Source organism: Thunnus maccoyii, chromosome 4, assembly GCF_910596095.1.
Source record: "Thunnus maccoyii chromosome 4, fThuMac1.1, whole genome shotgun sequence".
NCBI classification, from domain to species: Eukaryota; Metazoa; Chordata; class Actinopteri; order Scombriformes; family Scombridae; genus Thunnus; species Thunnus maccoyii.
The window spans coordinates 2,530,402-2,554,458 of record NC_056536.1 but is presented as its reverse complement, the minus strand read 5'-3'; the positions used below and the strand labels follow the sequence as shown (position 1 = coordinate 2,554,458).

The 24,057-nt window shown below is 39.4% G+C and overlaps 1 protein-coding gene across 3 annotated transcripts in view; it reads right to left on the bottom strand.

The window, feature by feature from the left end:
• Positions 1 to 14,052: 14,052 nt before the first annotated feature.
• The window catches only part of LOC121895335 (adenylate cyclase type 9), a 33,875-nt gene continuing 23,870 nt past the window's right edge, over positions 14,053 to 24,057 (bottom strand). For 2 of the 3 annotated variants that reach the window (XM_042408378.1, XM_042408379.1), the window contains exons 5-9: positions 22,675 to 22,849; positions 21,813 to 21,911; positions 21,459 to 21,550; positions 18,865 to 19,005; positions 14,053 to 16,709 (exon numbers count right to left, since the gene is read on the bottom strand). In XM_042408378.1, coding sequence (XP_042264312.1) covers positions 16,383 to 16,709; positions 18,865 to 19,005; positions 21,459 to 21,550; positions 21,813 to 21,911; positions 22,675 to 22,849 — 834 coding nt within the window. In that variant the 3' untranslated portion in view covers positions 14,053 to 16,382. The remainder of the gene's footprint in view (positions 16,710 to 18,864; positions 19,006 to 21,458; positions 21,551 to 21,812; positions 21,912 to 22,674; positions 22,850 to 24,057) is intronic. The other variant, XM_042408380.1, reaches the window with a different exon arrangement.

Below are 24,057 nucleotides of genomic sequence, written 5' to 3'. Positions count from 1 at the left end.
CCCCCTCCTTTCTCCCTCTCCCTCTCTCCTTTCAGCTTGTCAGCCACACTCACTTGTCCTGAGGTGTGGAAGGCAGCTGAGGTCATTAGGGGAAATGACTCTTGTGTTGCATATCAGCTCTGATAATAAAACTGTCACAAGGGGGGACAGCGTGATGACTGCAGTGCTGCAGTGATTAGAGAGAACATGCTTTCTGTCTGACTCCTTTGCTGCCCTTCTCAACTGCTCTACTGTCTCCTTTGTGCATTTGATTTTGGTTATATGATCATTTTAATAATGCTAAATGAGAAATATAACCTTTGGATATCTGACTTGCTAATCTAAACTATATTAGTTGTAACTTGTTTAATTTGTCAATAAATGTGAGGCACAAAGCCAGGAAGCTTCAAAGAACAGGTCAATCAATGATTTCATGTCTTCCAGGAATATCGGAAAAAGCTTGCATATGCTAATTCCAAATATAGCAGCCATCAGTCTGTTGGTGTTCCTCACTGGCTGGCAGATATACCATACAGTTGTACATCTTTGTGTTGGTTTATGAAGCTCTGTATGATCCCTACCTCAGTAGTATTCCCAACCTCCCGCAGCACCGCTAGGTTCCTTCGGTCCTCTCATCATCCATCAAATGTTGTTGTTGCAACCCCTAAACCATGGAAACACCAGTCAAAAAATATTTCAGTTCAACAAATCTATTAGACATTTACAAACACTAGTTAAAGCTGCATTATTATTATTATTATCTCTTTATTTTACTGGACTGTAAAAACAAAACAATGAACTAAAAGTGTGATCATTCTCTTGCTTGTCACTATGAGCAACACTTTTCACATAGTAATTTAGTTCAATACTATTTTAACTGTTATTTTGGGGGCACATAATGCCTTAATTTAGCTGGCAGTAAAGAGATGACAGAAAATGAGGTGTTGGGAAATGATATGCAACAAATGTCCCCAGCCCAGATGTGATCCAGGTATGTTGTGGTTCATGGTTGGTGCCTTAACGCCTTAGGCCACTAGGTGCCTCGATCAATGTTAATGTAAAATTTTAATGAAGCTTTAAAGCAAGACAATAATTGAAAGAAGTAAAATAACATATTCATTCTACAAATGAAAAGTTGAATTCATAAGCAAAAACAATCTGGCTAATAGTAGCAAACTTTATATAGATATTGCTGTGTTAACTAAAGATGTTCAGACACTGTAAAGGATTAAGACCGATTTTAATTTACCAGCCTGGCAGTGCAGATATTTCATCATAACCTTTAGTTTATCCCTTATCCATGATATTCACCAACACTATTCTAATGTCATCTATCCAACTTTTTTAGCTAGAATCTCTGCTGTATAAATCATGTCTACACTTTGTTGAGGCAGCAAAAGTATTTATATTTGTATTTGAAAAAAAATGGAAATAGGTCTAAAAATCCTGTTTTAGTTTTTATTACACATTTAATTGTAGAATATTAGTGTGTTATGAAAGAGATCCCCACACTGGGTATCAAACTTGAGTCTCCTAGGTCATACAAGACTGCGCTGTCTACTGAGCTAAAACTTTGGTCATTCCAATTGCGCAGACAGACCTGTAGGTATTTATACACCCATAACACAGAGACAGCACAGAGTGTAACGTGTAAAGAAGAACTTCAAAGGCAATTATTGCTTTGCACTTTTCATTTATTGCCTATTTTTTACAACCTAACTTTGTGGAAAGGAGAACGGGAACAACAGGTTATGGAGAGTCCCTTGAGAGCACTTTGCACTTGTCAGTAGCTCAGGTTTATCTCTGGGGAACACCCCCAACTCCAGGAGTGATGTCTAAATAAGGAAATGTGCATCATGTAGCAGGTGGATGTGACTCCCCTCGTTGAGACCTGCTGATAGGAGACAGACTGAGATAGCGATGTAACTGACATGCACACTGGTATGACATGGGTTTTTTCTTCCTGAAAACAAATAATTTTTGAAATATTTGTACAAAATAAATGTTCGTAAAAAACCCACTATTTGCGCTTTGCCCAATAACGTATTTGGATTCAGGCCCACCCCTATTACAGGCATGTATGGATAAGCTGTGATCATCTGGAGCTTATGGGAAATGGTGTTCAGTAAAAGCTGCTTGAGAAGAACCATCAAATAAACCATGTCTCTCTTTTTAAAAAAAAAAATAACCTTACTTATCTAGACATGTGGAGTAAACACAGCATACTGTTGAGTAGGGTTAATTTCCAAGTGATTTTGATTTTTGACGTCTGGAATAGAACCCAGATGGTGTAGTTTCATGTGGGCTCTCTATATAATCATGCTGTAAAGATCAGATTTATTTCAGTAACTTCTCATTAAAAAAAAAAAAGTGTTCCAACAGTGCATCCTAACAGGTCAACAGGATGGGACCATTCAAAAAAAACCTCCACACTGGGAAATGCAGTTTTCATTTCCAGTGTTTGTAGAGGCACTCAGTATCCCAACAGCACTGGTCTCTTGTTCATGCTGCAATCTGTCATCCTGTAACATTACAAAATGACACATATTTATGGTTTGAGAATTACTTTAAGACTAAGAGGGCAGACAAAGCAGGTTTCCACTGCTTTCTCCAATATACAAAGTAACAAAAATCAATATTTTGTAACATTTTAGTAATGCACTGGGTGGTCATCAGTCACTGGTAAACACATCACATAAACAGGGTGAAAAATGCAGTATACATGTTCTCATTCCTTAAGTAATCAGACCTATAGTGAACACAAATAAAACAATTTTGACTAGATTGGTAATCAGAAAACAAATAAAATCTAAACTTGGAAGTGTACACCTTAGTTGGTTCTGTTATTTGTTCCAGTAAAAAACTGTGGTGATGTGGTATCAGAGCAGTCCAATCAGCTGTAGCGTCCAATCACAGATTAACAATAAAGGGGTGTTGGTTTGATAAAAGAAGGATGAAGGATGGTCTCTCGTATCCTCACTCAAGCCTCCTTCAGGCAGCCTCCTCGCTCCTCCAAACAGTAATTAGGGAATTGAGAGATCCTTCATGATGGAAAACCAGAATCATTCCATGGTCACCTGAGGAGTGAGGAGTGTGGAGATATGAAAATAAGGAAATGAGATGTACCCAATGCGTAGAGAGACAGGAGGCAGTAGAAAGCAGAAAGAGAGGTATGACAGGCAGCAAAGATCCGTGGCCAGTGTTGAACTATGGATGTTGTGGTTATGCATTTTAACAAGTAGGCTACTGGGGCACCCATCAAATCCTGTTTCTGAGGTCAAAAATCAACTGTCTCAAAGCTCAATTTGTCAATTAAAGCAGCACAAATGAGTTGAATTTGGGGCCACTGGACCCACTGGACCAAGATTAGCTCCAGAGTGATTGACACCAGCAAGAACAAGGGGCACAGAAAGTGAAAATGGATTCATATGAGCGTGATGTTAACATTTTCTGATTTGTTTTCATTCAGTAGCATTTTGTTTAGTTGTTGTGTACGTTAAAATAGGCACATAATTGTTTTTAATAATTAATGGAGGAGGGGCAAACCTGTCTTGCTCACCTTGTCCAGTTAGTAATCCAGCCTAAAGACACTGGTAAGACTGACCCTTGACTAATATCACTTTTTGGTCACTTTCACTCCCGTCCCTTGAAGCACAACACGACAACAGATCCATTGTAAAGGTGTAACCATGGCTCTGTCTCTTATATATTTATCCAGAGCTCCTGCTTCACCGCATTGTGTGTGTGTACAATATTAGTTTTAATGGCACATGAGTAATGAGAAATCTCATTTCCTTTTCATAACCACTCAAACAAGCAGATAATTATTCACAGGTGGATTGTAGGGAGTGTTGTTCATGCAGTCATCAAGTTGTTGTGGAGAAACTAAAAATGGCTTCCCTGCGACTCATTGGCCTCAAATGAGCACTTCACCTTTATAAATGCAGGGTATTTGTGAGTGTGAGCAGCCGTGCTGTTCATGTAGATGCAGGGTTACTTTCTGTTCTTTGTGTGTTGTTGCGCTGCATTAATGATGGTGGGGGTCCTCGCAGCCTGAGGTAATGCCATTGATATCTGTCAGGACGCAGTGGGAGGCCAGTGGTGGGGGAAGGGGGAGCTAAAGAGGTTTTAATGACATTGTAAGCAGCTCTTTGCATCTGTGTGAGTACTATGTCTTGGAGGTATATGTAGAGTTACAAACTGGAACATGTTTTTATGTTGTTTTGTTGCTTTGGGATAGTGCTTTTGGAATGGAAAATAACAACTTAAACTGATTTCAGTCTACTGATCCCAGCCTGTCACTGCCTACATCATTCTATATTGCCATTGTTATTTTACTATAATGAACATAAAATAGAGGTTTTTATTAAGTGGCACAGTTGTTTAGTGTCACACTTCTATAAAGTTGGGGGACTTTCCAAAGTCAAATGAGATATCCTTACTTTCAGTCCCTGGTATGGGACAAGCTCCAAAAACACTGGATCCTACACTTCCCATAATCCAACTCAGTAGTGTTACTGTAGTGTTTTTGTTAGACCCCCCTCAAAATATAAAGCTGTTTTCACAAGCTGAGTAGTACTAATCATGGCAAGTAAATTGATCTGTCTGTGAAAATAATAGAGTTCTCCTTTATGAAAGGGTCTGTAATCTGTAAAAAGACATTTCCTGGAAAGAACTGATTGAAGTGATTGATACTAATTATAAAGGGAATAGAGTCTTTTATAGTTCAGCAGGTCAGCTGAACATGAAATATGTCTGCAGGTAAGTGTACAATTCATCATATGTGAAGAGCAAAGTTTCTAATATGAATAACATAAATATTTACTTTAAATGCAGCATTTCTTTCAATGACATTCTATTTTCCCTATAATGAGTATCAAATTACATCTAGTCTTTTCAGGAATCTTCTTGGAAATTATTTGGAAATTACTCAGCTATTGTGGACATATAAAATAAAGTTTTGTCAAGTTATCCTAATTTCTTGAAACTGACTGTTGACTGAACATCTAAGGGCCAGTACTATTTAGTTTGACAATAATTAGAATTCTTATATTGATTCAATAGGATTACCTGCTTTTGTCCTTATTATATTTACAGCTAAATTGTTTAATTTGTCTAATATAAAAACACAATTAAAAACACAGTGACCTCGGCTCAAACATGTAACACATATGAAACTAATTAAATGTCACAAAGCAAAGTGTGAAATGAATAAAGGGCATCTTATTCCCAGTGCAGTGGACTGAGGCACAGTTCATGAGAATTACGGCCTCAGACACACCTATCAAGCCTATCACTTAACACAAGTACAAAGTCAATTCGATCTGCAATGAACACTCTAACTGACAGTACTGTATTACTCATTTAGATACCTTCAGAATGGATATCTCCAGCACAAATCTGTATACACTTGCAGGGTCTGACCAAGTAAAATTGTATGCTGTTCAGTATTAGACTATTTCTGAGGTACAGTAAGAAGTACAGTAAATGTCAACAACCTACTACCCATGAATCAGTAACCAAGAGCATTCGTAGCTAACAAGGACTTCACTTTTAGTGACAGCCAAAAAAGTACTCCCAAACATTTCCTTGGTTTATTTAGGTGACAGATGATAAAAATAGCATGAACTAATGCTAAATATATGCAGCACCATCCTTGCTGTGTGAAAATAGCCTTATCTGTGTAAAGGTGCCACTAGAGTGGGCACATTTACATGTGTATGCTGGTCTTTCCACTGCTGGTGGGAAGCGGAAGGCATGATGTAATGGTGTGGGAGTCTGGGATCAGTCTAGGACAGGAATAGACAGCAGGGCTGATGAACGCCGAAGGTTAAAATGTTGTCTGCTGCAACTTTAGCCACTAGCAAGGTGGACAATATCTGCTGATATCCAAACCGTCACTGAGGTTACCAGCTGTGTACAGGCTGTAAATACATCTTTGAAATGATGACATGAGTTTTAAGGATTAATACATTTTGTTGTAGTGAAGATGTTCATAACATTATCAATAAATATACTATACAGTTGTACAAGAACATTAAAGATTAGTGTTTTTCAGCTCATGTGTCATTCTGGACTGAAAGTTTTTTTCTGCTCAGCACCAAACAGCAGACAGACAAAGTTAGCTGGTGACCATAGTAGAGCAGTGGTGCATTTAGCAGCTAAAGAGATATAGAGATTTTTTTCTCAGGAGTTAGTGGAGACCAAACCACAGCTAAAAGGAAAGTAAATATTGGACTTCACCAGCAGTGGAAAGTAACTAAGTAAATTTACTCAAATAATGTACTTAAGTACAATTTTGAGGTACTTGTACTTTACTTGAGTATTTCTATTTGATGCTACTTTATACTACCACTCCACTACATTTCAGAGGGAAATATTGTACTTTCCGCTCCACTGTGCTTATTTGACAGCTTTAATTACTTTTCAGATGAAGATTTGACATAATGGATAATATAACAAGCTTTTAAAATACAACACATTGTTAAGGATGAAACCAGTGGTTTACAACCTTTTTGGCTTTTGATATCTTACAAAAAGCAGTGTGTAGTTGGTGTCACATTTCAGATCAATCAATCAATCAATCAATCAATCAATCAATTTTTATTTATATAGCGCCAAATCACAACAAAAGTCATCTCAGGGCACATTTCACACAGAGCAGGTCGAGACTGTACTGTACAGAGACCCAACAATTCCCCAATGAGCAAGCACTTGGTGACAGCGGTAAGGAAAAACTCCCCTTTAACGGGTAGAAACCTCAAGCAGAACCTGGCTCTTGGTGGGCGGCCATCTGCTTTGACCGGTTGGGTTGAGAGAGAGAAAGAAAGAGGGAAGTGGGGGGGTGGACAGAATAACAACAATCATAACAACTACGACAACAGCAGCAGCCAGGGAAGGATGACAACAGGACTGCGAAGGACTGCGAAGGCTCGGCCCGGAACCCAGGTTTTCCTGCGAGATGAGAAAGCACAAAAAAAAAAACTCCGGGGAAGAAGCAAAGTTAGTGGCATGCATTGATGTTACATGAATGCATACAGATGGAGAGGAGGAGCAGGAGAGAGGAGCTCAGTGCATCATGGGAAGTCCCCCAGCAGTCTAGGCCTATAGCAGCATAACTAAGGGCTGATCCAAGGTGAGCCTCTTACAGTGTCCATATAGGCACCTGACTGTTGTTTTAAGACATACTTGAAAAATTGTGAACCTACCCTGTAAAGTCTCTCTGTGTTCAGCTCCCAGTACTTTTGCAACTTCTAACTGAATCTATGTGGTTTGAAGTTTAGTTTCTGTGCTGTGTTCCTGTTTGTACTTTCAAATATCTGCCTTATTTTACTGTTTCCTGATCACTTTAAGCCGTATTGGATATGGATGTATAAGGTAACAGAGTAGTGTTCATATGGGCACCTGACTGCTGTTTTAAGACACACCAAATTGTGAACCTATCCTTTAACTCCTAGGCCACCAGAGCGCCTTTGCAGCTTTAAAACAGGTGAAATGAGACCACAAAGAGGAAACAACGAAACATTTCTCTTGGTTAGGTCTAGGTGCGGTGTATTTACTTCATGTTTTACTTTTGTGATAAAATTGTGATGAAGCCGACTGTGGTGTGGTTGTCTCTTCTCACCAACACGTGTCTCCCCTGAACCAGAGTCAGGAGGTGTTGGGAAACCAAGAGCACTGCTTGAAGTTCGAGAGGAGGTTGATGTGTCAGTTTTCCGCTGAAGGCCACAAACCACCTAGTGCTGTAACCAGGCAGGTGCCCCCCCCACACCGCTATGTAGGAGGTAACTCAACCCAGCAGTGTCCCCATCGACAGTGTTACCTCCTGCCTGGACTTTTTACTATTATTTTTGGATTCTTTGTGTATTTTGTTCTCTTGAGTTTTCAGTGTTGCATTTATGTTGCCTGGTTTTGGTTTTTTCTGTTTCCCTTGTGTGTTTCTCCTTTGTTTATGTGCACCTCCTCTCACCTGCCCTGCATCACCCTGGTTAGCCCAGCCCTGCTCCTAGTGTCTTCCCCAGTTTATCTGCCCCCAGTCTGCCCATGTGTTGTGTCACCTGTTGTCTGTTTACTTTAGTTCCTGTTTTATTTTGAAATATTTTCTCCTTGTGTCTTTTCACCTTTACTCCCTGTGTTTGATTACCTCATGTGTTTCATCTGTGTCTCGTTTCCCTCACCTGTGTTTAGTTTCTTTCGTGCTGTGTATGGTCTGAGTTTTTTCCAATGTTTTTTCCTGTGTTCATGGTCTTTGTTCCTGGTCCCAGTGTCTCTTGTGATTTTTGAGTTCTTTCATTAAATATTCAGCATCGTATCCAACCTGCCTGCCATCTCTGCATTTGGGTCCACCTGCTCCACTCATCCACCACCCTGACAGATAGATGTTGTGGGGACCCCCAATAATACAGATCCTTCTGCCCTGATGGGGGAATGTTCACCATGCGGCACTTATGCCTCTTGGGATCCAAGCACAGGCCGGCGAACCACCTTTGCAGGAGCCCCAGTGGGTACAGTGGATGGCCCGCCACCATGAGCCCCAACATCTGCATGACAGACAAAGATGTCACAGCTGCTCCTTGTTGCAGTCCAAGGACTGTCTGCTGCAAGGCTGTCTGTCTGGATTCTAACAGAATGGCCCGCAGACTAACCGAGTAGAGCACAACTCCCAGATACTCCATCTGGGCCTGGCTGTGACAATGAGGTCATCTAAGTAGAACAAGACCCCATGCTCTGGTCACGCAGTGGTTGCAGTGCCATGCCCACACACTTGTTGGATGTGTGGGGAGCCAGGGAGTTGCCAAACAGTAGCCTGGTCTGCCAGATACCAGATCTGCTCCCCTGTGTTGCTATGTTGGGCAGGATGTGTTTCTTTCTACCACATCACGCCTAACATAGCACTCATGAATGGGCTCAGTTCTGAGCTTTTTCTGGCTAGCACAGCCTGCATGAATGAGGCTGCCCGCTGTCTGCTTTCCTAACTGAGGGAAGAGAGGCAGAGGTGTCAGCTGAGTGAGTGCTTCCTTGGGTGAAACAGGCTGGGCCGCTATCATCACAGCATCATGGATGGCTGGAGAGATGGAAGAGGGACAGTGTTTTGCTCTTTGGTGGAAAATGTCATTTGTTTCTTCTAAAATATTTTCAACACACAGTGAGTTTTTCAACCTGGCATGGGCCGCTCTACACATGAGGGCCATTGCTGTGGTGTTTCCTTCAAGGTGGTCTGGGAAGAAGCTAATGTGGCGGGGGCTGGTGAGTGTGCTCTGCCCTGACTGCACACTCTCCTCTTCACCGCAGTGTTGCAGCGCTGCACCTCGTCTCCTCTTGGGTTAGAAGAAGGGGCAAGTGGCAGGTGGTTGCTCAGCTGTGCCTTCTCCTCTTCCAGCCCCTTAAAGTGCTGAGTGACAAGGAAATGGACCTGAAAAGCCTGTCCGGAGGTACAAGAGTTCCCAGAAAGTCTTCTCTATCCTTTCTCTGCAGGGCAGTATGTACCAGCCACACATGACATGAGCCCACTGTAGCAAGCAACATCACACACCCTGCAGCAGTAGCAACGTCCCAGACTGGCCGAGAACACTGGCCCAGAAAATCGTCTACCAGTGTATTAGCCGCAGCAATGCCCAACACTCACAGGTTATCAGCTACCTGTGGGCCCAGCCAGAATATTTTCTTGTAATATTCCAGCATGTTCCTATCCTGCACCAGCGGAGGCTGCAGCTTCCTGCTGACTGACCAGCCAGCTGAGTGAGGAATCAGGAGGGCTGTGAGGGCCTCTTCCGGGGGGGCACATCGGGACAGCCTGTCTCTGTGTGGCCCTGCACTCTCAGGAAGGAAATTAGTCCCACGACTGGTGACAGGGAGAGGTGGGTTGAGCCGGATGAGCCAGGCTGTAAAGGCCTTCACATGGCCGGCTAACCAGTTTGGGTGGGACAGTCGGTAGCAGTGAGAGCCCTATACGCTCCACTGCTATGGCCATAACCTTCCAGAAATCAGGGTGAACTAAAGTCGGAGGTGGATTTCTGAAGGTCCGTGATGTTGCAGACACAGAGGAAATTAATAATGTAAACTAGACTCAGTGGTCACACAGCTGATTGGTCTTTAGTTGATTTTTTAATTTGGCCTTGAATGTATTGATAGAACTACTGTCCTTCATATCATCAGGTAGGGCATTCCACTGAGTTGTGGCTTTCACAGAGAAAGCTGACTGTCCAAATGCAGTGTGAAGAAATGGTATGGTACAATCTTGTATAGAGGACATTCTGGAGGATCTAATAGAACTTACTGAGCAAGTGTACACAAAGTCGCATAGTGGAGAAGGGGCCAAACCATTTCAAATTTTATAAACTAGGCACAAATCTGAGAATAATCTAAAATTGTCAAAGCTCAGTAAATTGTATTTCACCAGTACCCTACAGTGATAGAAATGCATTGGCTTTTTGTCCAGAGTTTTTAGAGTTTGTTTGTATAAAGACTCAAGAGGTTTTATGGCTGTTTCTCCAGCCTGCCCCCAACATGTGCTGCAATAAGACATATGGGAAAGAATCATAGTGTAAGGCAGTAGCCTAAATAAGCCACTGGGTGTCATTGTTGCGTTGTGTATGTCCCTGAAAATTTAGCAATTATCGCTGTTTGTCCCTTGCGGGACACCACAGTATGATAATTCATTCCGTGCGGGACACCATTTTCTTTAAAGTTTACTTTCACTACTTCGTAAAGTAAGCAGTGTTAATGGCAGCCTACATCATCCTAAATATCTGGGCTAAAAACACCCATCCAGTCGATATCTTCAGTTATTGTGTTTATTAAGATGTTAACTTAGACCTAGGTGTGAGTTTGTTTTTGTATGTTAATACTGGCCGTAATGTTGACTAGCTTGCTGTGTACAAGAACACCTATTCAGTGGAAATAGTGCAGGATGAAGAATTAGCTTTTCATTTATTGTCTGCTATCAGTCTTGTTATGTCATTTAATTTATTTTTACTCTAAATCATATGTTAAGGGTGCCTTATTTAATTTAATCATGCAGTAATTTGTTATTTTTTGTTATTTATTTTGTTATTATTTTTCTGAGTTACATTATTATTTCGTACTATTTATTTTGCCACAAGGACATATTTTCTAAAAAAAGTTTACTTTCACTACTTCGTAAGGTCATGGAGTCAGCAGCCAGTATGGCGGACCAGTAACAGAGATGAAAGCTGTCATTGTGAGCCAATAAAGTGTCACCAGGTCTCAACCACAATCCAGAACCCCTGTGTTGTATGCCTCCTTCTCTCCACACATCACCCCATCTCAAACCGAGATGAGACGAACGCAGAGTCCCAGGGTGTGTCGAGAGGCTTCAGCACGTTTGGGTGACATCTTTGGTGCCATGACCCGGATTGTGGTGCTCTGAGACTGAAGAGATACAGAGACTGATGGCAGCATCCCCAACAGGGTGTGTCGAGAGGCTTTGGCATGTTCGTGTTACAAGAGCATGCATAAAAATCTTGGCTGTGACCAAAGAGAGACAGTTTTTAATAAGTCTAAAATTTGCTAAGATGTACTTTATAGTTTTAACTGTTTTTTTTTTTACATGTTTCTTAAAGTTCAAATTTGGATCCAGTGTCACACCAAGATATTTAAAATCAGTAACTAATCAGTAACTGTCAATTTTTTCACCTTTGATTAAAATATCAGCCTTAGGAGGTTGTACCATACTTTTAGAGGAGAACATACCTTTTGTCTTGTTTACATTTAGACTAAGACATGATTGATCAAGCCAATGTGTGATCCTTACCAGTGCAATTGTTAGCTTAGCAGCAGCTAACTCAGCTGTTTTTGCATGTGTGTACACAATGGTGTCATCTGCATACATTTGTACTTCTACATCATGACACTGTTGAGGGAGATCATTAATATATAGGCTAAATAATAGGGGACCTAACACTAACCCTTGGGGAACACCCACTCTGCACTTCATGTTACTGGACAGTGTGTCACCAACTTTAACACATTGTATCCTATTGGATAAATATGAAGACCTCCATGCCAGTGCTCTAGATGAGAAGTTAAATTTAGGGAGTTTCAATATTAAAACATCATGATTGACTGTATCGAATGCTTTGCGCAGATCTAAAAATACAGCACCAACTACTCCTCCTTTGTCAAGTCTTGATTTAAGTTGCTCTATTAAGTGCAAGGTAGTAGTTTCAGTGGAATGATTTGCTCTAAAGCCAAATTGCATACAATGTAGACCAAAATTGCTTGTATTAAGAAATGTTTTCAGTTGTTTAATGACAACTTTCTCAGCAACCTTCAAGAGTACTGGCAGTATACTTATTGGTCTGTAGTTACTGGCTTCAAGGCGGTCTCCAAATTTAAAGGCATGACAATGGCACATTTCCAGTCGGAGTTGTGTTTAAAAGACAAGTTAATTAAATGAGCAATAAAGGGAGTTCAAATATCTTTGTGATTTGATAAACATGGTGTCAAATTGGAAAGCATCTCTACTTTTGGAGCTTTTTAAGGAGCTGATGATTTTGTTTACTTATTACTCAGTCTCTGCCAACTCGAAAGCCTGGCCTGTAGCATCTATAGGAACAATATCCAGTTTCCTTTTCGTAAATTGTTTTCCTAACTCCTATACAGACAGAAAAAAATGATTAAAGACAGAAGCAACAGTAAGATGATCCTCAATTAACTTTCCCTGTACTTTGAGTTTAAAATCTCCTAAAAATTTTGGGTCCCTCCTTGTGAGATTATCAATGTTTTTCCAGATCAATTTACTGTTGCCTGTTGCCTCATTCAATATATTGAGATAAAAACAAGATTGTGCTTCTCTTAGTTCTTGGATAACTTTGTTCCTTAAACCTTTATAAATCAGGTCCTGTACATATCTTCAGATCGAGACTCTTATCAAACATGCGCAAAAACTGCGCCAAAATTGCACAGTGCATTCAAAATGGCCGATTTCCTGTTGGACTTAGGACATCACTCCAAGAGGCCTTTTTGTGCATCTGAACATGATACATGTGCCTACCAAATTTCGTTCATCTACATCAAATTTAAGGGCCTGAGCACCTAGCGGTGCGAAGGCCCTAATAATTCCTTCAGTTACAAGAGGGCCTGCGCACCGTTCAGTGCTCGGGCCCTTATAATACATAGCTTGCTTTGCTTACATTGCTTTGCAGCTCTCACACAATAAATGCTTGTGACTGTTGTACACTGATATGCTGATGTAAAATGTTGTCAATACATGTTCAAAGATCATGGGTCTCCCCTTAATATCTTTTGCCATCACAAGCAACACACTCTTCACAAGACTAATAAAAACCTTCTTGACCCCACACAAAATTGTTCCAGTCCTTCAAATGTTTTCCCTCTGGCTAGCATGTGTGTTGCCCCAGTTTTAAGAGAAACAGGAAAAGGGCAACCTTCATACCTGGCGGCCATTTGTCATTTCAACTCTGCCCCCTCCTCTCGGGGAATCTTCCCCACTTTCTACAGCTGAATGCTGTGTCCAGCACTCTCTTAATGTATAATATACACTTTGCTGTAGCACTTATACTTGTTATTATGTACTTTACTATTATGCACTTTATACTTTATGGTTTTTTGTATTCTAACTATATATTGTGTCATTCTATCCTATGTGTTTTGTTAAGATGTGTGCTCTGCTGCATATACTTTTAAAAGGCCCATCTTGGGATGAATAAAGTTCTTTAAATTGAATTGAAAAAAAAAATTAAAAGATCACTTGGCTTTAGTGCAGCATTTATGGAATTTGAATAGTTTGTGCTGTGTGTAATGACAGAGTATACAATGGAAATAAACTTACTATAACTAAGTTATAAAAGCTATGGGAGTGAACAGGCCTCAGTTCATACTAACTCATAAACTATACATGTCATCATAACAAGCTTATGTACAGTTGATCGCTGTAAAACTATGAGCGTTTTAAAGTATGAGTGGAGTGTAGCTGAGTTATAATGGATGGATGGGTTTAGATTTAAAAACTGAGTAACGCATTGCATATTCAGCAAAGCAAGTTTATTTCTAAGGCACCTTTCAATAACAAAGTAATTCAAAGAGCTTTACATAAAACAAAGGTATTTAGAAGTTAAAGTTATCCATTTAAAAAAAAGTTTGTACACTTTTCTACAAAGGTTTCTACACAATTTGACATATTAATCATTTTGGTAGCATAACACATATAGTGGAGTAATGTACCAAGTTTATTTTTTATCTTTAAAAATTCTGCAATTTTTTGTAAAATGATGTAAATTCATTTAAAATCAGAATCAGAATTCACAGGAGCTTCATGTATGCTATATAATGGTAAGTCATTTTCAACAAAAGCTCCAGTCCATTTCAATCGTACACAGAAGCGTTCAAATACAAGACCATAAAGGTTTTTCATTTGAAATTGGTCACATTTTGGAGAGTGACAGGGAGCTTGAAAATTTATCACAGTTTTATTTTTTCATGCCTCACATTCACTCTCTCTCTCTGTTACTTGAATCCATACAAGTCAAGTTCTGTGTTTTGTTGCATTTTGCACATTGTTATTCATGTTCATAAACAATACTTAAGACTTGACATTGACTTCTTTGCTTCTCTATGGCAACATTGTTGATGTTTTACAAAGTTAATGCTTACATTAAAGGTTTAATTAAGGATACATTCTGCCACACTATCCCTGCCAACACTTGTCATTTTTGCAACTAAATTCTTGCTAACAGATGGTGAAAATACTACTAAACTCCTAGCTGAAAGTGAAAGATTGTTTGTTTTTGATATTTCACTGCTCCCAGTCCTCCACACTTAAAAAAGATTAGCAAAAGTACCTCAGTAAACTTTATTTATACTCTACGTTTAAGGCATACTCTTCATGAACACACAAAGTAAACAGAATACAAAAAACATACAAAATGTAGATAGGAATATAAAAATATAAATACATACAGTACGTACAAATACTATATACCACAAGAAAACCACCTCACTGTGAAAAGTTAAATTGTTAGATCACCCTTAATGTCAGATGAAATGCCATTTTGAAATTAATCTACCATATATATTAACCAATAGAGGTTTTCCAACTCAAATGATTCATAATTTGCTAATTTATTTATTTATTTATTTCATTTATTTATTACTTTCATTTTCAAGGATTACTCCAAAACAGAGCAACAGGCAAACGAGTCAAAAAGGGAGCAGGCAGGATAGGAAAAGTCCAAAAAGGCAGGGCAAGGAGTCATCACAGTTAGGCAGAACAGAAGGAAAAATTGCTTAATGGCTGAAATTCAAAAGAAGACATGGCAGAGAATGAATGGGAACATATGGCAGCATGTTGCTGCCACCATTTAAGAAAAATGTGCTCAATTTATCAAGTATCTCCTTATAACAAGAAAAAGTTTCTCATATAACAAGAAAATGTTTTTCCTTATTATAAAATTTGTTATTATGATGAAGTTTTCTTATAATAGTAGGTGCTGTTGCTGTGACAAACCGAAGTAAAACAGACCAAGCACGGGATTTTTAATAACAGATATTTGATTTTAGAATAAATTAATCTTTTACCCCAAACAACCAAAGAGTGAAAAGCAGTTAAAACGGCGTTTTGCTGTGCTTGTGTCAGTCTGTGTATTTTTAGCAGTTCCTCATTAACAGTGAGTGAAAACTAGGGAGCACACAGTAATGATCTCCCCTGGAATATTACCATCCTGTGTCTACCTATCTGTCATTATTCATAACATGGTCCAGGTCCAGTTGTAGTTTTAACTGATATCATAATGGATAAGCACATAAAGAGTAGCAACTTACTGCATAACTTATATAACTATAACTTATATAATATAACGTATAACGTAATATGACGTGAAAATGTCATGTTATAATGTAAAGTTTTTCCCGTAAAAATACTTTCTCAGTTTCTTGATATAACAAGAATGTTTTCTCATCATATCAAGAAACTGAGCAAGTATTTTTTGTCAATGTAGCAGAAATATGCTGCTGCAGGAATGGGCCGGTATAAATGCAGCAGGGTGAATGTGATACAGTGGATACAGGTGTGCAGAGGGCGGGGAAAGGTCAGGTAATGGCAGGAAAGGGGAAACTGAAAGAGGGTGTGGCAGGATCTAGAATGACAGGAGAGTTAGTGCATGGCAAGTCAGAAGGTAAACAGAAAATGAAAAATGGATTACGACTCAGCTGATGTTGTGACACAGACATTACAATGTTACCAATCTCCTCATCTCACTCTTGCTAATAAAACATAAGTATTTCCCAAAACGTTGGATTCCTTTAAGGCAATTTCCAGATTGATTTCAGTTTTTTGAAGGTCGTAACTTGACATGTCAAGTGATTACATTATCCAGCAGCTATTAAACTATCTACTACAAACTAATCTCCATAAATCGGACAAGTTAATAAAAGTTCCTGTGCTGACTGAAGTCCTGAGCAGCTGCATCTGCATCTGTTGACATGTGGTGGTTGGAGCCAGGCAGCAGGTCAGGTTTGTGCCCACCACTACTCCCACGCTCACTGGGTAGAGGGCTCTCATCTCCTCCCTGCAGCCCCCCGATCATGGAGCCCAGGGTACCATAGCTGCTGCCATAGGGCTCCATCTGAGCTGCCACACTGAGGCCAGGCTTGTCTGGCTGAGGTTGCAGTGGAGTTTGATTCAGCACTGAGGAGGGAAGGGAGACTGGAGTGGTGGCGTTCTCACTGAGGCTCTGCACTGTCACTGATGACTGGCACAGAGGTAGGTATGTAAGGTAAAACAGTGACATATAGTTCCAAAAAGTCTGTGGTCTAAGACTTTTGGACCCTACTGTATACAAAATTAAATTAAATCAGTGTATCTACAATTTTATATTATGAGTCTATGAAACACAAAGATTGAATGTATACAAGCTATATTTTGCTGGTGGCAAACTTCTTTAGAGACTGACCAAAAACCATGTTCACAATTCAAGTTATCCTAGAGGCAAATTTGGATGGCAAGGTACAGTCCCCAGTCAATGAAAAAATAAATGGGAACAGCAATAGCATTCAGCATCTTAGAAGAAGCTAACCTGTAGCTAGCACCGATCCATCAGCATCTTCTGAAATTCTTACATTTCAGTCGCTGATCAGCTCATAACATTTGTTACGAGAAGATTGTTGAAATTATAGACAATCCTCTTATCAATTTATAAGATTGGAAAAATATATGAGCATGACAAAACATAATTTACTCCTAGTAATTTGCTTACTAGTAGTTTATCCCATATCTTTTGTTACATTGGACATGTCTGACACTGTTTTAAACTAACTTATGAGTTAGCCTACCATCTGGTGAGTGTGTGTTTTCAACATTCTTTCTGTAAAAATTTGATGTCTGGGAGATAGCCATCCAGGATCAGAATATAGACTAACATAGTAGCAATTTGATTTTAGGGAATTTTATTTCTTTGTTATAACAATGCTTCTTTGCCATAAATCTTATACCGTTGGAAAGCCTGTTTCTTTCCCTTTTAAATGGTGCCACATTTGTAAGGAACATGCATTTGTGGGATGAGCAGCAGAGTTAAGTATGTGGGTTGTGCCCATGAAAAATTTGCCAAATCTTCTCTGCCAATGCCAAACAGCTTATTCTGCCATTGACTCTTGTTTGGTGTTTGGTGGATTGGATGATTGAAGTTTGAAGAAACAAGACATATTGGCAGTTTAACAATTTATTCATTTAACAAACAGGAGCTTCAGTAGCGTGTGGAAGAACCATACACAGCCACAACAGCCCAGCACCTCCTCCTCATGCTGGTCACCAGCCTGGTCACACAGTGCTGTGGGATGGCTTCCCATTCTTCAACCAGCATTTGTCGCAAGTCAGCCGACGTGGTTGTGTTGGTCACTCTGGCATGAACAGCATGCCCAAGCTGATCCCACAAGTGTTCAATGGGGTTGAGGTCAGGACTGCTGGCAGGCCATTCCATCCTCTCCACTCCCAAATTCTGGAGTTAGTTTCTGATAAATCTCACTCTGTGGGGGCGAGTGTTGTCATCTTGGAGGATAGAGTTTGGTCCCAGACTGTGGAGATATGGGATTGCCACTGGTTGCAGAATCTCATCTCGATATCTCTCTGCATTGAGATTGCCTCCAATGATGACAAGCCTTGTTTTTCCAGTGAAGAAGATGCCGCCCCACACCATCACACTGCCTCCACCAAAAGATGTTACTCTATCAGTGCAGCAATCAGCATAGCGTTCTCCGCATCTTCTCCACACTGTGACCCCACGATCCAACTGCCGCAGGCAGAATCTGGACTCATTGCTGAACATAACGTTCCTCCACAGCAGCCTGTGACCAGGCTGGTGACCAGCATGAGGAGGAGGTGCCAGGCTATTGTGGCTGTTTATGGTTCTTCCACATGCTGCAGAGGCTCCTGTTAAATGAATAAATTGTTAAATTGCCAATATATCTTGTTTCTTCAAACTTCAATCATCCAATCCACCAAACAAGAGTCAATGGCAGAATAAGCTGTTTGGCATTGGCAGAGAAGATTTGGCATATTTTTTATGGGCGCAACCCACATACTCAGCTCTGCTGCTTATCCCACAAATGCATGTTCCTTACAAATGTGGCACCTTTTAAAAGGGAAATAAACAGGCTTTCCAACGGTATAAGATTTATTGCCAAGAAGCATTGTTACAACAAAGAAATAATCTACCTAACACAAATTTCCTTACTTTTTGTGCTAAGTTTATACACAGTAGAAAAAGTCATCATCAGGAAGAATAAGGGAAACTGAGACACAAATCGATGAATTTCAAGGGCAACAGCTATAGGACAAGGACAGACATTCTGGCAGGTGATATGGCTCCTCTAATTGCAAATGTTTGAAAAAATTAAACCAGTTCAACTCACATTGCCAACAGAGACCTCACTGCCTGCCACCGTCTTCTTTTTTCTGGCCTTGTTGGGATTCCAATGGCAAACCAGACTGTCGTTCTGGACACTGTAGTTCTTATGGCCAATCAGCCAGTATGTATTCATTTTGCCTTTACCCTGGCAGGAGAAGGAAAGAGATGGGAGAGGAAAAGTGATACGTAGGTGTGATGTCAGGACAACCTGTCTGTGCAGGAGCCAGAATCCTTTAGTTTAGTAAAATTAATTTGTTTTAAAGGATAGGTTCACAATTTTCAAAAAGTGTGTCTTAAAACAATAGTCAGGTGGCCACACGGACACTGAAAAAGTTTTTCCTTAGCGTAATCATTCATCCTGTTCATAATGGCTATTAAGATCCCCTTCAAATGTGTCTCCAATGTGCTGAGGGTCAAAATCCACAGTCATTTTGTGCACAAATGCATTTAGAGGTTTATCTGAAGCTTATATGAGTTAATCATATCAAGTGTATATCTGCCACATTTACAGTCTTTTTAGCATCAAATTCCCTCTGTGTTTCTTTGGACAGTGTTTTCCTGTTGAGCTGCAGTGGAAGTATATTAACAAAAAGATGGACTTTGGCACAAAAAAGGTTGTAACGTTGAAAGATATCTACTTGATTTGACTCATTTGGACAGATGAATCTTCATATTAGCTTTAGATAAACTTTTAAATGCATTTTTGCACTGGCGGAGGCAGGGTCCAAAATTAACTTTTTGGCTCACCTGCCAATGGAAAGTAAACTCTGAAAATTCACCACCCAAAAATATTTTTACCGGTCAGAAAACTGCATCATGCATTATTTGACTAAAAATAATTACTTTTTAGTATGCAAACTCATCTTTAGCATCACTTTAAAGATACAAATATGAATAGATAACATTGGATTTACAACTTTTATTCTGAGCTTTTTCAATTAAAAACATACTGTACTGTATACTAGACATACTGTGGTTTTGAGTTTCATATTTTAGCCAAGATCTCATACATCGTTCTGATGCCACCTCCTGCAAAAACTCAGACCTTTTCTCTTCATCTTCATGTTTTCTTTTTGGTGGCTTAACACCAGGTTTGTGTTGCCACAACAACTTGTAACACAGATGTTTCTTATGGCAAAAACATAGACAGGCATTGTGTTGAAAGCGCCAAATAGTAGTAAGCTGCTCTGATTTGATTCACTCACATCATGATAGGTATGGTGGACAGTGAGGGTCACATATAGTCTCAGCTGGTCTAAGCAGAGCACATAAAAAACACAGCAATGTAAACCTGACCCTAAGCTGTGACTCCCAAATTATTCACCTGCTCCCTAACCCCAATTTACCTGCATTTGGTGCTTGGAGGGTGTTCATTTTTGACCCTGGAAGGAGGACTGTGGATTTTGGCCCCCATCACTTACATTGTAAATGCATTATGAAAGGATGAAATGGTCAATATGAACAGGAGGAATGACTATGGCAAGAAAACCATGTTTCAGCATTCATTTGGGCACCTGGCTGTTGTTTTAAGACAGACTTGAAAAATTGTGAACTCATGCTTTAAGTTACAACTAAAGTGTGATCTTCGAATCCTCTGAACTGTTTTGTGACAAATACACGGTGAGAGAAATTTGTGGTACTGAGAAATGCAGCTTAAAGGTTCTGTTCACCCAAATTTAAAAAAAAATACCAACAGCAGGTTTTGAGATATTCATCTATTCATATATCAAAACCTGGTGAAAAAAAATACCTTAAAGGATAGGTTCACATTTTTTCATGTCTGTCTTAAAACAATACTCAAATGCCCATATGTCCATTGAAAGAGTTACTGGTCATTGTAATAATTCCTTTTGTCCATACTGGTTGAAAAGACATTCCTTCTTGGAGCAATTTAAGTGCATGTCTTGGGGGACAAAATCCACAGCCCTCAAGCTGTGCCAAAATCCATTCCAAAGTTCAACCAAAGATAATATGAGTCTTTAGCAGTCGGGTATTTTTCAAAGTTACAGTCTTTTTAGCACAAAATGTCCTCTTTTTGTTACTATCCTTCCACCTGGAAAAATGTCTGGGAAAAACAAAGAGGATGGTTGGTACTAAAAAGACTGCAAGAAAGACTGGAAGATATCCATTTAATTCATGGATCTCTTTTCAGCCAGTATGTACACAGTGGGAACAATACACAGTAATACTTTCATGTACATATTTGTATGTGAGCATTGTAAGACAGACCTAAAAAAAATGTGAACCTTTCCTTTAAGTTATGTGCGTGGATAATAGTACTCGAACCAACCCATTCATTTTAATTTTGGGTAAGACTTGTAAATGAAACTGGATGTTGGAATCATGTAAATTAATTTTACATTTTACACAGTAAGAGGTGAGGTTTTCATGCATATTGTCATCCAACTGCTGAGCAAATTTTATATGAACCTTTAATGTTACATTAAAAAAAAAAATCCCATTTCAGTTATGGTGATACAAATTAACTGACTTCCTCATTGACACAAAACACCTGAGATGGAATCTCTGATTGTGTCACAAACTGAAATGACCTCATTAGTAGACAGAACATTTCACTGCATATTAGGAAACTTTTACCTTAACCTCAATCTCTCCACGAAGCTGCAGCTCGTAGGCGTTGTCTTTGATCAGGGCCAAGTAGGTTTCTGAACTGGTGTGGATTCTCTGAGCTGCCACAAAAACATAAAAATTGTAATAAAACAACTATGGATTGGTCAAGGTAAAGCTTTAATTTCCAATTTTTTTAGGAAGTTTTAGAAAATGCAATGCAGTGTGCCTCAGTGTTTTTTTGAGTCACCAAAGTCAGAAATTTTTACATCTTACAAATAAAGGCTTTAATATCTAGTTTCCACACAACTGTGTTTGTATGAAGTGTGCAGCAATGAATGTGCAAATGTACACAGAGGTGTATGTGTGTATAGGTTAAAATACGCAGGCTGGTGGACTCCATTCTAGAGGCTGTGTTAACAGTATCTCCAAACAAACAGTATCTTGGCATCTTGTAGCCCACTATTCCCGCCACACATGGACCTGTAGAAAAAGGAGAAAATTTTAAAAAAAAATGGTAAAAGTTCTACAAAGAAAATGGGTGAAAGGGAAACAGATAACATACTGACAATTGTATGATTTTCAAAGCCTTAGCAGTAGAGGGAGATCAAATTAAAATGTTGTCGCAGACATAACAATACTAGTCTAGTGCCACGCTACTGTAGCTGTACTTAGGCATAGCAGTGCTTTGACCAAAATACTATCATCTATGATCAACATTGCTCTCCTTAGAGCCATGCCGTCAGCATGCCTACAAATCAAAAGGTTCATCCCCTTGACAGTGTGAGTGTGTTGAGCAAAACAAAATTTTATGACAATATGTTTTGTATAAAGATTGATACGATTAAAGTCATCTGAGTGTCTAAAATTTCGTTGCAAATATTATGAAGATCCAGTGATCCGTTTTCAAAATAAGGTGTTAGTAACTAAACTATTAGTGAAGTGAAATTTTGGGCTCAGGTTGTGTTAGAGGAAAGGTCAAGGGGTCATCACAATCACTTAGAATCATCCTTTGGGGACAATAAGGATGTATATAATTGGAAATAGCAATATCCACTTTTCAGTACAAAACTGCTCCTTAGTTTTCTGGGTTTCGTGCTCTGGAGCAAAGGGTTGGACAGCCCCACAGATGAGCATCTGGCCAAGTTTTCACTGAGTCTTTGAACTGATCAGTATCCCTATCAATCCCTGCACATCAGGTCCTTTGTAGTATGTGATAGTGCATCTTCCACTCAGCTTGTCTCACCTGTGTGGATGCCGGCTCGGAGCTGCAGCCTGTGGCTGGGCATGTGAGGGATGGAAACCTGTCTGACGGCTGCTACCAGATCCAAAGCCATCTTAGCGATCTCATCAGCATGCCTGTCCCCGTTCCTCTCAGGAAGACCGCTCACCACCATGTATGCATCCCCGATTGTCTCCACCTGGTTTGATAGTTTGATCAGTTTTGCTCAAACTAGAAAAATAAAAACGTCACCAACCACTGACAACTGGGAGAATACATGGACCAGTCAGGGAATGGTTTTAAAAATGGCATGACTTGCTGCATCTTAAAATTCCAAACCTTGAGAAAAATGATTAAAATTAGAGATTTTGAAATCGTAACTGAAGGATAAAAACAGCACAGGGGGTGGTTGTGCAATCCAGTAAGGTATAGAAAGGGTTCACGTTGTTGTCTGAGTGGAGAGAAATGTCAGTAATCTATCATACATCAACCTAATTAGCTAATTCATCCATGGCCATTCCTAAGACCACTTTATGACAAGAAAAGCTTACTGGATCCTTTTATGAGGGTAAAAAGTGTTTGCATGTAGATTTGATTTGACACTTTTTGAGGTTGACTGTTATATTGTTATGCTGTGTTTCATTGTTTCATCATGCTGTGATGTCACAAAATATAATGCGCAACAAAAATGTAGACGTGCAGCTGGGTAAAATGTTCAAGAAATTTTGTTGATGCTGTTGGTGTCTATTTGTGAAGTTTTATTTTGAAGATTTGAAACGGGTAATAGTCTTACAGTCTTCCACAGCTTCATTGCTGTTTACTGGCAGAAGTAATTCTCCACAAAACAGTAAAGTTCAATACCTTTTGATCCCAGGTAACCAAAATGGTTTGGCCAATAATGGCCAAAATCTGGCACACGTTGTTGCCAGATGTCTGGAGTCAGGACATGGTTAGCCTAGCTTAACATAAAGACTGGAAGCAGGGGGAAACAGCTAGCCTGGCTCTATTCAAAGTACAAAAACACACCTTCCACCACCTCTAAAGCTTATTTGTTTACAAGTTGTATCTAATTTGTTTAATCTGTACACAAACAGAAATGTAAACACTCTGTTACAGACTTTTTTTCAGCTTTTTTTTGTGCAGGTGTGAAAATAATTTTACATATGCAACTAGTTGCAGAAATGAGACAGAAAACAAACAAACAACCAACTAAGCAAAAAAAGGAAGAAAAGATGCCAAAAAACAAGGAAATAGATAAGAAAGGAAAGACAAAATAAAACAAACATAAGAACAAAGAACAAATAAAAAGTGAGTAAATAATAAGATTGGATTGATTCATAATTTTTAAAAAGCTGCATTATGATACAACATTAACATTCATTTTTCTGTTGCATTTAGTTCGTTTCA